Source organism: Arabidopsis thaliana, chromosome 2 (genome assembly GCF_000001735.4).
Source record: "Arabidopsis thaliana chromosome 2, partial sequence".
NCBI classification, from domain to species: Eukaryota; Viridiplantae; Streptophyta; class Magnoliopsida; order Brassicales; family Brassicaceae; genus Arabidopsis; species Arabidopsis thaliana.
The window spans coordinates 14,008,723-14,021,498 of NC_003071.7; the positions used below are offsets into that span (position 1 = coordinate 14,008,723).

The window sequence follows — 12,776 nt, forward strand, 5'->3', positions numbered from 1 at the left end:
ATTACAATTTACAAGACCAGCAATAAGTTGATAGACATAGTCATGCTTGCACCAATAGAAGCTATGGCGGATAATCTCTACGCTAGTGACGATCTTTTCCCACATATAACCTCACTACAAACCAAGGTTTTGGATATCTTCCCCTATACAAAAAATATATAATAAAAAGAATTAATATTATAGTAGTGCGGTGTCTTTAAAATTAATACATTTATGAATGAGAATTAAATATAACAAAATACAAAAAAAATTATGTGATGTATAGATAAAGATTATAATGTAGAAACTAAATACCATCAATGATGAATGAGAATTAAATGTAAGTATATTTGAGTAAAACGTTTAGAGTAGCTTACTAAACTAAAAAGTGTAACTTACGTGATTTAATAATATTTAAAGAGAATAGAAAATTAAGACAAGCGTAAGAATATTAAATATTTAAAAATAGATGTACTATTTAAAATTTAAATATGATCGAACAAAAAAAAAATAAGATTAAGTATGTAAAATCAAAAGTTTTAGCTCTTATCTATTAAGATGGAGTGTATAAAATTAAAATTTAGTTTTTTTTATAAATAAATAGTTAAATTATATTATAAAATAGAATGTGTAAGATTAAAATTTGGTTTTAAAATATTTCTATACATAAAAAGTGTGGAATACTATTTGAATTCAAAAATTATATTAAAAATTATATTTATTTCTCATATCTGCCTAATTTGGCGGGTCTTTTAGTTGCTTTGAGGAAGCCAAAAGAGCAACCGATAAATCCGAATTCGATACTTGCTGTGGTGATTGAGCCATCACAAAACGACAGTACAATGACGGAAGGAAATTTGCAGCAGCGTGGAAACACTGTAAACAAGCGAGACTATAACTTTAGTTTAGATTTGTTTTTTTTTTGTTTTAGCCGGACGTATTTTGTTTTTATCTAATTATCTATTCTTTTCATTAGAGATAAATTAGTATAAAATCTAAAAATAACATAACATAAATGCTTTTATTTAATATTTGGTAGCATATGATATTTCATTTACAAGATTTTATTTTGTTTTAAAAAAACTTTTGATTTATAAGAACCGATGGCCATGGTATGTCAAACGTTGTAATGAAATGATAGCTTTTCTAATCGCTGCGGCTTTGGCTTTCGTATCGATTCGATACATCATTGATGCACTCATGCACAAAACAAATGTGGCAGTGGACTTCACGTAGCTGATTATGTGCAAATATTGCTCAGATTCTTTAAAGACATGTGGTAGTGGACTTCAATTGATCTGTTCATATATTTTACTTTGGCCTATGCGGAGTCCTACATCGTATCTTGTGCTTTCGTCCCTTTTTACATAAAACGGCTTGCTGAGGCGGGCGATATCCATCAGCCGTCAAAATAACAATACAAGGGGCAACTCTTTGTTTTGGGATTTGATAAAATAAAACTATGTTATGATTTTTTGAAATTAAAAAACTATGTATCATCACCTATCTAAATATATATATAAATATTTACATAATAAATTCAGAAAGTGAAAGAAGTCGCCGAACGAAAACATTTAATATATCATGAAACTGTAATTGCTATGTTTTATATAAAGATGGTTTAGGCTACTTACATAATTCTTTTGATTTACTTAATTGCGACAGTAAATACATTTACATCAACTAAAAATTTATTTGTTATTTTTCTTTATTTTACTCAAAATTTTTTTTGATATATTTATAGAAAAATACAAATAGCAGTGAAAATAAAATTTCTACGCCACATCGGATCCAAACCGGAGCAGTGACAAAGCCTAAAACGGATGCAGACAAAAAAAACTATCACTCTCTGTAATACCTCAAAGTTATTTTCTAATGATATTTATAAGCTTAGAGTTTTCCCTACCAAAAAAAAGAAGCTTAGAGTTTTTTCTTATAAGTTATAGTAATTAATATCGACTAATGTTTTTGTTATTTGATTTAATTCGTTGGAAGCTAGAACGGTCTCTTCTTTCTTATTTACCGTTTTACCCTTCGTATTTTGTGAATGTAACAGAGTTCCCCGACAACGACGTCGTTTCAGGCTCTACTATAAAAAAACGACGCTGTTTTTTTCAAGAAGATTATCATTCGTCTCTCGTCGTCTTGGAAAAAGATTCTTTGAAAGTCCCGCCCAAATTTAAGACGACGATGACTAATCCAATGGAAGTGGACCGAATCAGCGATGAAACTGGAGCATATCGAGAAGAAGCACTCTATTACCTCGAAGCATACGACTGGAATTTAGCTCCGGCGATGGAAGCTTGCGGCGTCAAAACCTTGCCTTCCGTCAAGGTCAAATCTTCACCGGTAGTTTCAGTTACAGAGCAGTCCACGGCGGAGGAATATTCAGCTACTCCATTAACGATAATTCCACCTCGGGTTTCGAATCAGGATCCAAGATCGATCAATTATCCAAGTCTGACTTCGAATCCGTTGCCGCCAAGAAAAAGAAGCCATTCAGGACGGGTTTTGAATCCGCCGCAGGAACTATCGCATGAATTGAAGCAAGAACGAATCAATCTATTCCTAGCAGTGGCTTCTGATTTGCCTTCACAAGAAGTCCTCTCTTATCTCGAGCGCTTCAATTGGGACGTGGAGAGAGCCGGGGCCCAATACTATGAGGATCGAGATCAGCAGCGTACTTCATATGATCGTACGGAGATTGATCAGTCGTATTTGCAGCGGTTTCAAGAGGGTTATACGCCGATGATTGGGGTTTCGAATTTGGAAGGATTCTCACAAAATGAAACATCGACTATGGATTTGATGCAGCATAGTGCTCCGCCTCTTCCATCGTTACATTTACCTTCAGAATCTCAGTTTCATGATTCTGTTGGTTATCAATTAGGGGACCACTCTTCTTCTTTTTCTGGGTAATTTCCTTTTACTTTTCTTGCGATTTTGTCTATCGAATTCGATTTCTGGTGAGTTCTTTGATTTAGGGTTTAGTTGATTCCTGAGAAAATGTTTGTGTACAGATTGATGAACGTTGATGTGGATGAGTTTGGAGATGTATACGATATACCTATAATGTCTTCATCGTCTCAAGTTCAGGTACTAATCTTCTCTTTCTCTGCACTATATCTTTCTTCTGGTTTGCTCTGTTTCCTTAAGATAGTCTTTACAAAGAAGGGAACTAACTCTATGTTGATTGATGCACATAGAAGCTTTGTGTTTGATGATGAAGGAACTTTAGAGAAAACGAGAGTTGATTTCAGACTCAATCTTTCTCCTATGTTTTAACTGTTTGCATTTTCTACATTCAGATTCAGGGAAGTAGCAGTTCTGCTCAAAACTTGGAAGACCACCCACCGCCAAACAATATTGATAGAATCTGCACTGAAACTGGTGTGTCTCGAGGTGAAGCAGTCTATTACCTTGAATCCTTCGATGGTGATTTGGCTTCAGCGATAGAGGCTTGCCGCAGCAAAAACTTGCCTACCCTCAAGGTTAGATCTTCGCCAGTGGTTTCGGTGAATGAGATATCCGCGGTACCAGAGTGGGAGTCACCAACAGAGAGGCCACTGGTGATGAATTCTTGTCCGATTTCGAATGAGCTGCAGATTCAGCCAGAGCAACTACCGCTAAACAAAGAGGAAATCATCAAACAATTCTGTGAGATTGTTGGATTGCATCCAGATGTCGCAGTCGCTTACCTCGAGCGTTGCCAATGGAGTTTACAAGTTGCCATCGACTATTTCATGAATGAGGCATATTTCACAGAGGATGTAACATCCAACCCGCCTCTTCCATTGATAGGACTACCTTCACAATCACAGTTTCAGGCTTCGGGGAGCTCTTTTTCTAGGTGACTTCCCGATTATACTTAGTATGAGTCTCTCTGCCTTCTTTCAAGATCTCTGAACATCCTTATCTGAATCTTTCTTTTTTCCGCCATTCACCTACTTGTACAGTTTGACGAACATTGACCCGACTGATTTCACCGTAGCTAATCTTCCAATGGCATCGTCTCAAGTGGATGTAACTTTCCTTCTCTTCCTCTGCACTATTTACTATAGTCTTGCTACTTTCTCGAATTGTGTTAGCTTGAAAGCTTAGCTTAAAACAGAACCTGTAAAGGAAAAATAGGGATCTTAGTTTTACATTAGGAGTTAGCAACCTAGATATATCTCTCTTGATGGTCTTTCTTTGGATGTGGCCTTTTTTGTTGTTGAGGAAGATTTAAGCACGGAGACATTTCTTGATCCTCAGGCCATCCAAGGCTGGACAAGTGTGGGGCATGAAGCTGCACCGACTACAATTACACTAACTATCTACTTGGACGATGGTGGGTCTGTGACACCGGTATATATTCCTTTTAGATCAGACCAAACCGTCAGAGACATCCGCAATGCCATTGACGAGCTAACACCAGCTAACAACAGATATTACGATTTGCGCTCAGTGGGTGGAGAAGATGATTGCAGGGATATGAATGCAACTGTAGGCAAAATTTGTAAGAGTGGTTCTACAACTCTCCACCAGGTCTTCCACAACACTTAGCTTTGGATTTTTACAGTTTCCATTGATTGATGATGAAACAGATAAGAAAGACAGAGAGATGTATATGATTTTCGAAAGGATTCTTGCCTTGTATAGAAAGGAAAAAATAGAATAGAGCAGGTACAGTTGTTACTGCGATTTGTGAAACATAAAATGGATAAGGAGAGCGTTATTATCTTACAGATTTGATTCTATACAGTTGCTATACGATATATGAAACATAGAGACAACTGTTGTTCCTTTATATCACTTTGCTCTGCTTTTCCCTCTCATCTCCTCTGTTTCTTCATTATATACTTTTACAAAACAGAGTAGGTTCTTACTTTTTTGGGACAGAGTAATTGGAGAAGAAGCGATGATGAGTCAAACCTAGTTTGCCCTTTCTAGATGCCATTATTTTCCCTGCCATGCCATTTTTCTTGTTCGATTATTCTCATTCCTTCTATTTTTGTAAGATTGATCCAACTACAATCTTTTTAGCATTCTTACTTTATTGAAAAGGAAATAGAACAAAGTTTCACATGAAGATACAAATAAACATAAGGAACGAAAACAGCAACGTTTTGATAGAGACATTCAAAGATCACACGTAAAACCAAGTCAATCCTCTAACGGTGTTTGCGCTTTTCAGAAGCCAATAATTTTGACGAGCCACTCTGGCTTGTATGAAGCAATGAGATGTGCTATTGCCAATCCAAACAACAATCCAGGAGCATATCCTATAGCTACTGCTTTCCAGTTAATCACCTCTCCTTTTTCTTCGTCTTCTTGCTTTGGTTGTATCGGTGGCACACTAGAGTCAAAGCAAGTTTCCTGGAGAGGAAGACCACAAAGCCCTGCATTCCCTTCGAAAGATGATTTAATTTGCCCGGTAATTTGTGTTCCTTGTGGTATTTCACCTTTGAGTTTGTTATGAGCCACACTTATGTACACCAAAAACGAGAGGCTCCCAAGTCCATTAGGAATAGTCCCAGAGAGTTGGTTTCCTGACATGTCTAGTGACTCGAGATTCATAAGATTGGCGAAAGACAGAGGAATATGGCCTGTGAATGCGTTGTTCGATAAGTTGAGCGCAATCAATGCCTTCAAGAGACCAATGGATTCAGGAATCTGTCCTTGTAGTCTGTTTCCAGAAAAATCAATGGCGGCATAAGAAGTAAGGACCCTCTCTTGCTCCATGTGTAGACCTTTGTATTGCAAATCTATGGTATCTGTATAAGTGTAGCGAACTGGACTGTTAGCAGCCTTATCGTATTCATACACCATATATAATCCGCCATCTTCATTCTTCGTGAGGGCTGATGCTTTCCAATTCACAAAGAAACTTGGTGGCAAGCTTCCAGTAAACATATTATCAGCTATCTCAAATATCCGCAACTCTGGAAACCCGAGAGGACCTTGATGAGGAGGAGATATAGGACCGTAGAATTTGTTTGAACGAAGGGTAAGGACACGCAAATTTGGTAAAGCCTTGAGCCAGAAAGGAAATGTGTCTTTGACTCTGTTGTTGTCAACGCTTAGAAATCTCAGAGAGGAGCAATTTAGAAGAGACCTTGGAAGCTTTCCGGTTAGTCGATTGTAGCCAACGTCAAGTGATTTTAGAGAAGAATCAGTATAGAAAGTGTCAGGGATACTTCCTTCCAGGTCGTTCTTCCGGAGATTGACAAACATGAAGTTACTAAGACATTGAGGAATTGGACCGGTGAAGTTGTTGTAGGATAGATCAACCATTGTAAGAGATGTTCGGTTGCAGATTGAAAGAGGTATCTCTCCTGTGAAACTATTATGAATCGCAGAGAAGCCGATGATAGAGAGTGGTAGAGTAGGAAGTGCTCCTTCAAAATTGTTTGCATCCAACATTAAAATCCGCACTGATAAGTTTACAAAAACTTCTGCCGAACCTTGGAAACCGTTGAACGAATTATTGGAAATATCCACGAAGCTTAGCTGAGGAAGGGTCCATAACCACTCAGGTATTTTTCCTTTAATTTGATTACTGGTTATGTCTATATGAATCAAGTTTTGAAGATGTTTTAAGATGTTTGGGAACTCGCGGATGCCGCAGAGCGACAAGACTATGCTTTCCATGCTCAGCGGGATGTACGAACTTGAACTTAAACTGGCTGGAGATAAACTATTACCCGAAAAATCAAGGTAAGACAAAGATTTGAGAGGAGACAAGAGGTTTAAGTCAATTGGGTAGCTTGTATTTAGGAAAGAAAGGTCGAGACGCTTGAGGTTGATAAGCTTTGAGATCGGCTCTAGGATTTTTCCTTCAAGATGGTTAAACCCAAGGTACATGATCTCGAGCTTAGATGAGGTAGATGAGTTAGGAACTTCAATAGAACCGGAGAGATCATTTTCACGCAGATCAAGAGTTGATAAGGAAGGGAAAGTGAAGAGGTAAGAAGGAATGGTTCCAGAAAAGAGATTATCCGAAAGTCCTAGAAAAGAGAGCTTAGTTAGGTTTTGTACAAGTGGGAAACTACCGGTGAGCTCATTATTGTGGAGGTACAGCTGCGTTATCCGGGTAAGGTTACTAATTGTGGGAAAACATTGACCAGAAAAGCCATTAAAAGAAAGAGATAAGACCTCTAATTTGTTGAGATTGCCAAATTTGGAAGGAAGTGAGGAACTAATGTTATTGAAAGCCAGATTCAGGTAACGGAGGGAGTGCAACTCAAAGAGGCTATTGTTGGGATTCAGAGTTCCAGAGAAGTGATTATCCGAAAGGTCTAAAACTGCGAGCTTGCCTAGATTTCGCACCAGCGGGAAACTACCCATGAGATCATTATGGGAAAGATCTAAATAGGAAAGCTGACTTTAGTTATTAAATGAGGAAGGAACGTGACCTATAAAGCCATTAGAGAAAAGAGACAAGAGCTTTAATTTGTTGAGATTGCAGAACTCTGAAGGGAGCGAAGCAGAGGTGAAGTTGTTTCGATTGAGAGCAAGATAACGGAGCTGATGAAACCCGAAGAGGCTACTGTTTGACTTCAGAGTTCCACTGAGACAGTCCCTGAGTTGTAGCACTGTGACCGCACCCGTGGAGTTATCGCACCAGACTCCATTGAAGTCGTCACTGTGGTTGCAATGGCGGGTATCAAACTCGTCCTTGAACTGCATAAAGGCTTGACTCTGGCGGAGACGACAAGCAACAAGACCACCAACCGGAACTTTTAGAAGGAAAAAGCTCGAAGGGGAGACAAAACAGAGTAAGAGTAGCAAGAGAAAATGCAAAAGCAGAAGCGATTTAAACACGGTCTTCATGATGAGAACTATTTTAGGAAAATTAAATGATTATGGTTTAAGGAAAGTGAGAGAGAAGATTGGTATAAATAAACGGTATGTGGTTTTGCTTTGGAGCTACAAGTTGACTTAGAAGAAGTTAGAGCTAAGTGAAGTCTTTGAGTGGGAAATGAATCATAAAGTCTGAATACCAAATGCATGTGCATGTCACTATTTTTTGTCCAACGCATGGGACATGTTTTCTTGGAGTCAAAAGGTCCGAAATCAAATCCTAAACGACAAGGACGTCGTGGAAAATGTGTTATCTACTCTGACGAATAAGAGGAAATATTTATTCTAAACAAACCCAATTATGAACAGATCACAAAGAGTTTATGTCTATTAGTAGTACATTCTCCTGGTCTGAACATAATTTCGTTAACGTTGAAATATTTGATTAGAGGAATATATATGTGCCTAGGGTCTAGGGACCAGGTTCAGTGTGTGGAAAACGAGATTGACTAGTTTTTTTTTTTGTCGGAACTTAAGAATCCAAAAAGAAAGAAGAAGAAGAAGAAGAATTGTCTAGTCTAAAAAAACTGAATCTAGCGACGAACACACGTAGTTTTCAATCCATTTGAACTTAGAGTGTGAACGAAATCAAAAATTTACTTGGGATCCAAGAAAACACAGAAAAGGGAACATCTATCTTTTTCTTGTTTTTTTTTTACGCTCCGTATGATCTCACCGCCACACTTCAGTCTCAGTCTCGGTCCCTCTCTCTCATGCATTTTATTCATTAGGAAACAGATCTCATATGTTGCTCTGTTTCTCCCTCTCGTCTCCTTCCTCTGTTTCTTTATTTTTTTGTTTACAAAATAGAGAAGCTTGTTTTTAGGGGAAAAAGTTACTTTTACACGGAAATAGAATCCAATGATGAAAATAACAAGAACGGATTTCCTCCTGTGGGATAACAATAACAAGAGTTTGGATTTTCTACTTTTTATTGTCAGAGACCAAAAAATCCATAACGTGATTCCCGTTCCCGGCCTCTAGTATTTTTCTCTTCCAAGATACAGAGGAAAGCTGAATGAAGCATAGAGAACCTGCTTCACCACAAGACCAAGGAATACTTGACAAACATTCAAATATCATACGCAAAACAAGTAACAATTTGACATACATTCAAAAATCAAACACTAACAAATCTTAATGGTTTCTACGCTTATTAGGACCAATTATCTTGACGAGCCACTCCGGTTTGTATGAAGCAATGATTTGCGCTATTGCCAATCCAAAAAAAACTCCAGGTCCATACCCTGTTGCCACTGCTTTCCAGTTCAACACTTTTGCATCCTCTTGGTTGTCTTCTTTCTTTGACTGTTGTATTGGTGGCACTTTCGTTCCGAAGCAACTTTCTTCGAGAGGAAGACCACAAAGCCCTGCATTCCCTTCAAATGAGGATTTTGGTGGCCCAGTGATTTGTGTTCCTTGTGGTATTTCACCCTTGAGTTGGTTATGGGACACATTTATGTACCCCAAAAACGAGAGGGTCTTGAGTCCTTGAGGAATAGTCCCAGATAGTCCGTTTCTAGACATGTCTAATGATTCAAGCTCAATAAGATTGGCCATAGACATGGGAATATTACCTATGAAAGCGTTGTTTGATAAGTTGAGTGCAATCAGTGCCTTCAAGAGACCAATGGATTCAGGAATCTGTCCTTCAAGTCTGTTTCCGGAAAAATCAATAGCGCTGTATAAAGTAAGAATCCTCTTTTGCTCCATGTGTAGACCTTTGTATCTTAAATCTATAAAATCTTGATAGGTATAAGAAATGCTACCGTAAGCATTCTTAGTGTATATCATATATAAACCCCCTTCTTGATTTTAGCGTGAGTGATGATGCTTTCCAATTCTCATAATAATTTGGTGGCAAGCCTCCGGTAAATTTATTACCAGATATCTCAAATATCCGCAGCTCTGGATACCCTAGTGGACCTCGATCAAGAGGAGATATTGAGCCATAAAATTTGTTTCACATGATTGGATTCACATCAGTTTAAACTTTCTAACATCAGATTGTTTATACATAATTCCAAAATTCTAGAAATCCACTAGCATGACAACATACACTGCATTGGATATATTGTTTAGATTTGTTTGTGGGATTATTCAAAGTTTCAAACTTCAAAACCTGGCGAAGTGACAAAATATTGGCTCAGGTAAAAAAATATCAAATAAACCGGAGTACATGGTGTTTGCACAAAACAACACTACAGACTCTGGAGGAAGCGAGTCTGAATCAGAACAAAATGTTAATGCAATTATTCGAAATCCTGCTGGAAATTACAGGTATGTTTATTAAAAATCGTTGAGCAAACATTGGTAGGTCTCAACAAGAAGCCAGCAAAGGAAACTGATTCAGTAAAATTTTAACACACTCTTCTCCTTCAAGGTGGGGGTAAATATCAAAGCGAAGAAAAGAGAACTAACACGGATGGGCTTATTTAGCAGCTTCAAGAGCAGAAGCTCCAGAGATAATCTCAATAAGCTCTGTTGTAATAGAAGCTTGACGAGTCCTGTTGTATGTGAGGGTGAGACGGTCGAGCATTTCTCCTGCGTTTCTGCTTGAGCTGTCCATGGCAGACATTCTTGCTCCCATCTCACTACATGCATTCTCCAGAACCGCATTGAACATCACCTAGTAGAATTTACGTAAACAACCAAAATGTTATGTTTCTTTCTATGCTGAAATACCATAAATCAAGTTAAACTTTCTTGGTTACTTACACAAGAGAATTGGAACTCGGCCAGATTCTGCAATATTTCTCCCTTTGTTTCCCCACCTTCAATCTCATATGAGTCAAGCTCGCCAAGTTTTCCTCCAATTTCAGACTCCTTCTCAATAATCTTTCAATGCAAAACACACACATATACAATCAAGTTTATACTTAAAGCAGAATGTGAAATATTAAGCACAAATTGAGACGTTCAACAGTTATGACTTACCTCAGGTGACAAAACAGTGGACACAGTTGGCAGAAATGCGACAACTGAATGGAACTTGTTGTAGACAATGCGCAAAGCATCAAATTCAACGTTCTTCAGGATGTCATCAGCTAGAACTGACACCTGAAGCAGCAAGTAAACATAAGAAACACTATAGACAACAATAAATAGCTCGAGAACAAATGGATCGGGGAGAGAAACTATTGCTCCTAACTATTAGCAACTAAGAACTACCTGAGCATAATTGAGTGGGTTCTTATTCAGCTCTGTTACAGAGAGGACAATGTCGTTCTTTGAGTCACGAAACATTATAGCCTTTGCTTTCTCTCCGACAATAACAAACTGAACTTCCTTTTCAGGACCTGCAATGATATAAGAATTAATATCGGATATGCAATTCAGGAAAACTAAACCACGGAACCATCGTAGTGTTTTCAAACATACCAGCATTCAATTTGTACAGAGCCCTGCTCACTTTAACGACAGTGGAGTTGATTCCACCACAGAGACCCTTGTCAGAAGAGAGAGTGACCACCACACTCTTCTTTACATCAATGCCTGGTTTTTCCATCAAGTAACGCTAGAAATCAGAAACACATCCACAATAACAACAAGAGATAGCAAGAGGATGGATATCTCAGACTATAGTAAGAGCAACAGATTTGTTCGTCGTCATCAATATTCAATACCGATGCAAGCCCGGAGTGATACTAGAACAAAGTTATTAAGAAAAACAACTCTATATAGCCAACCATACTGGGATTATCTCCTAGAAGTGCAGTAAATGGCTGCCAAAGTCCACGGGAGTTCTCAGCTCGGCCTTGAACTGCTCTAAGCTTGGAAGCAGCAACCATCTTCATTGCCTTTGTGATCTTTTGGATGTTCTTAACACTCTTCATGCGGTTACGCACTGCACAGAGAATACATGTAAAGCAATTCATAAAGATTAGAACATCACAGATTTCTTAGAACACAATCCTAACTAGGTAAAACCAATCTCCAATTATCAGCTTTGACTTACCCACTTGAGTTGAGATAGATCGAACTCCAAGAAGTCCTTCCTCCCTACAAATCAAATACAAGTTTAGTCCTCATCATCCTAAATATCACAAAGTTTTGCAGGTAAAAGCTGATTAAATCTGACGAGCTTAGACAACATATCACAAAGTCTCTTCTACGAGGAAAATCAAATTGGTCTTGCAATAGGAAATTCAACGAAACGAGCTTAACAGGACATTTCCGAGTCTCAAAACTCCAAATAGACGAACAAAAACACCTCACTCATTAGCAGCTCCCGAGTCAAACAACACAATTTCCATAAATTTTCGTCGATTCGAATTTCAAGGAAATGAAAACATCAACGACTCAATTAAATCAAACGATTTCAAATTCAGAAAAGCATCACAGAGGAACAGCGAAATGTGTGTTTATACGCAAGGATAAGATGAATGAGAAAGAGATCTCACTGGTCAGAAGAGAGAGGAGATCGGATAGCAGCGATTGGGCGAGCGGCGATTGAAGGGAGGAGACGCCTCCCTTCGCGACGGAAAACAGCCATTGCCATTGATTAAAGGATTGATCGGTAAACAACAAAACCTAGCTCCGGCGAAATTTCTCAGATCGGATTATAGAGAGAGATTCGAGAGAGATGACTGCAATGGGCAAAATCAAGGGCTTCTTTATTTCTCAGTCTACACAGTAGTTTTGTCACGACGTCGTTTCCACTTTATTACCAAAATTTCCCCTGAAATTAATCGGGCCGAATAGAGGCTAATACTATTACTTTTTCGGCCCATCTTATAAGGCCCAAAGGTATCTCCTCAGATTATCAATCACGTCGTCATACACGTCTTGTTTCCTTTTACATTTTTGAGTTTTGACCATGACTTCTTCTTTCTCCAATCTATAACCAAATTAATGCGAGTTGTTTCATAACGCAACATACTCATAATAAATGAAAATTAAAAAAATATCAAGAGAAGGTAACATTTCACCAACCTATTAATTATTGAAAG

At 38.1% G+C, this 12,776-nt stretch overlaps 4 protein-coding genes across 4 annotated transcripts; 1 reads left to right on the forward strand and 3 right to left on the reverse strand.

Annotated features, from left to right (window-relative positions):
* Positions 1-2,115: 2,115 nt before the first annotated feature.
* Positions 2,116-4,524, forward strand: AT2G33010 (Ubiquitin-associated (UBA) protein; the record flags this gene model as incomplete). Its single annotated transcript, NM_128861.2, has 5 exons — positions 2,116-2,894; positions 3,000-3,228; positions 3,288-3,829; positions 3,936-4,002; positions 4,138-4,524. Exons 1-5 carry the CDS (start codon positions 2,170-2,172, stop codon positions 4,522-4,524), a joined length of 1,950 nt encoding a protein of 649 aa, NP_180860.1. The 5' UTR covers positions 2,116-2,169.
* Positions 4,525-5,074: 550 nt separating this feature from the next.
* RLP24 (receptor like protein 24) lies at positions 5,075-7,794 on the reverse strand (the record flags this gene model as incomplete). The annotated part of the gene is made up of 2 exons (NM_128862.2): positions 5,075-7,328; positions 7,377-7,794. 2 exons carry the CDS (start codon positions 7,792-7,794, stop codon positions 5,152-5,154), a joined length of 2,595 nt encoding a protein of 864 aa, NP_180861.1. The 3' UTR covers positions 5,075-5,151.
* Positions 7,795-8,961: 1,167 nt separating this feature from the next.
* On the reverse strand, positions 8,962-9,618 carry RLP25 (receptor like protein 25; the record flags this gene model as incomplete). Its single annotated transcript, NM_128863.1, has 1 exon — positions 8,962-9,618. The coding sequence occupies one exon, from the start codon at positions 9,616-9,618 to the stop codon at positions 8,962-8,964; it is 657 nt and encodes a 218-aa protein (NP_180862.1).
* Positions 9,619-9,887: 269 nt separating this feature from the next.
* Positions 9,888-12,463, reverse strand: ATP3 (gamma subunit of Mt ATP synthase). Its single transcript, NM_128864.4, has 8 exons — positions 12,228-12,463; positions 11,783-11,826; positions 11,519-11,671; positions 11,206-11,319; positions 10,996-11,123; positions 10,762-10,884; positions 10,543-10,662; positions 9,888-10,453 (listed from the first exon to the last, which is right to left on the reverse strand). The coding sequence occupies exons 1-8, from the start codon at positions 12,323-12,325 to the stop codon at positions 10,256-10,258; spliced, it is 978 nt and encodes a 325-aa protein (NP_180863.1). The 5' UTR covers positions 12,326-12,463; the 3' UTR covers positions 9,888-10,255.
* Between the last annotated feature and the right edge of the window lie 313 nt (positions 12,464-12,776).

Bases quoted from the DNA above. Each gene is read 5' to 3' on its own strand.
- ATP3 (NM_128864.4), bottom strand. From the start codon at position 12,325: ATGGCAATGGCTGTTTTCCGTCGCGAAGGGAGGCGTCTCCTCCCTTCA. The intron at 11,320-11,518 runs GTATGGTTGGCT...TGGAAAAACCAG, and splicing joins ACTTCTAGGAGATAATCCCA to GCATTGATGTAAAGAAGAGT. The intron at 10,454-10,542 runs GTAAGTAACCAA...AAATTCTACTAG, and splicing joins CCGAGTTCCAATTCTCTTGT to GTGATGTTCAATGCGGTTCT.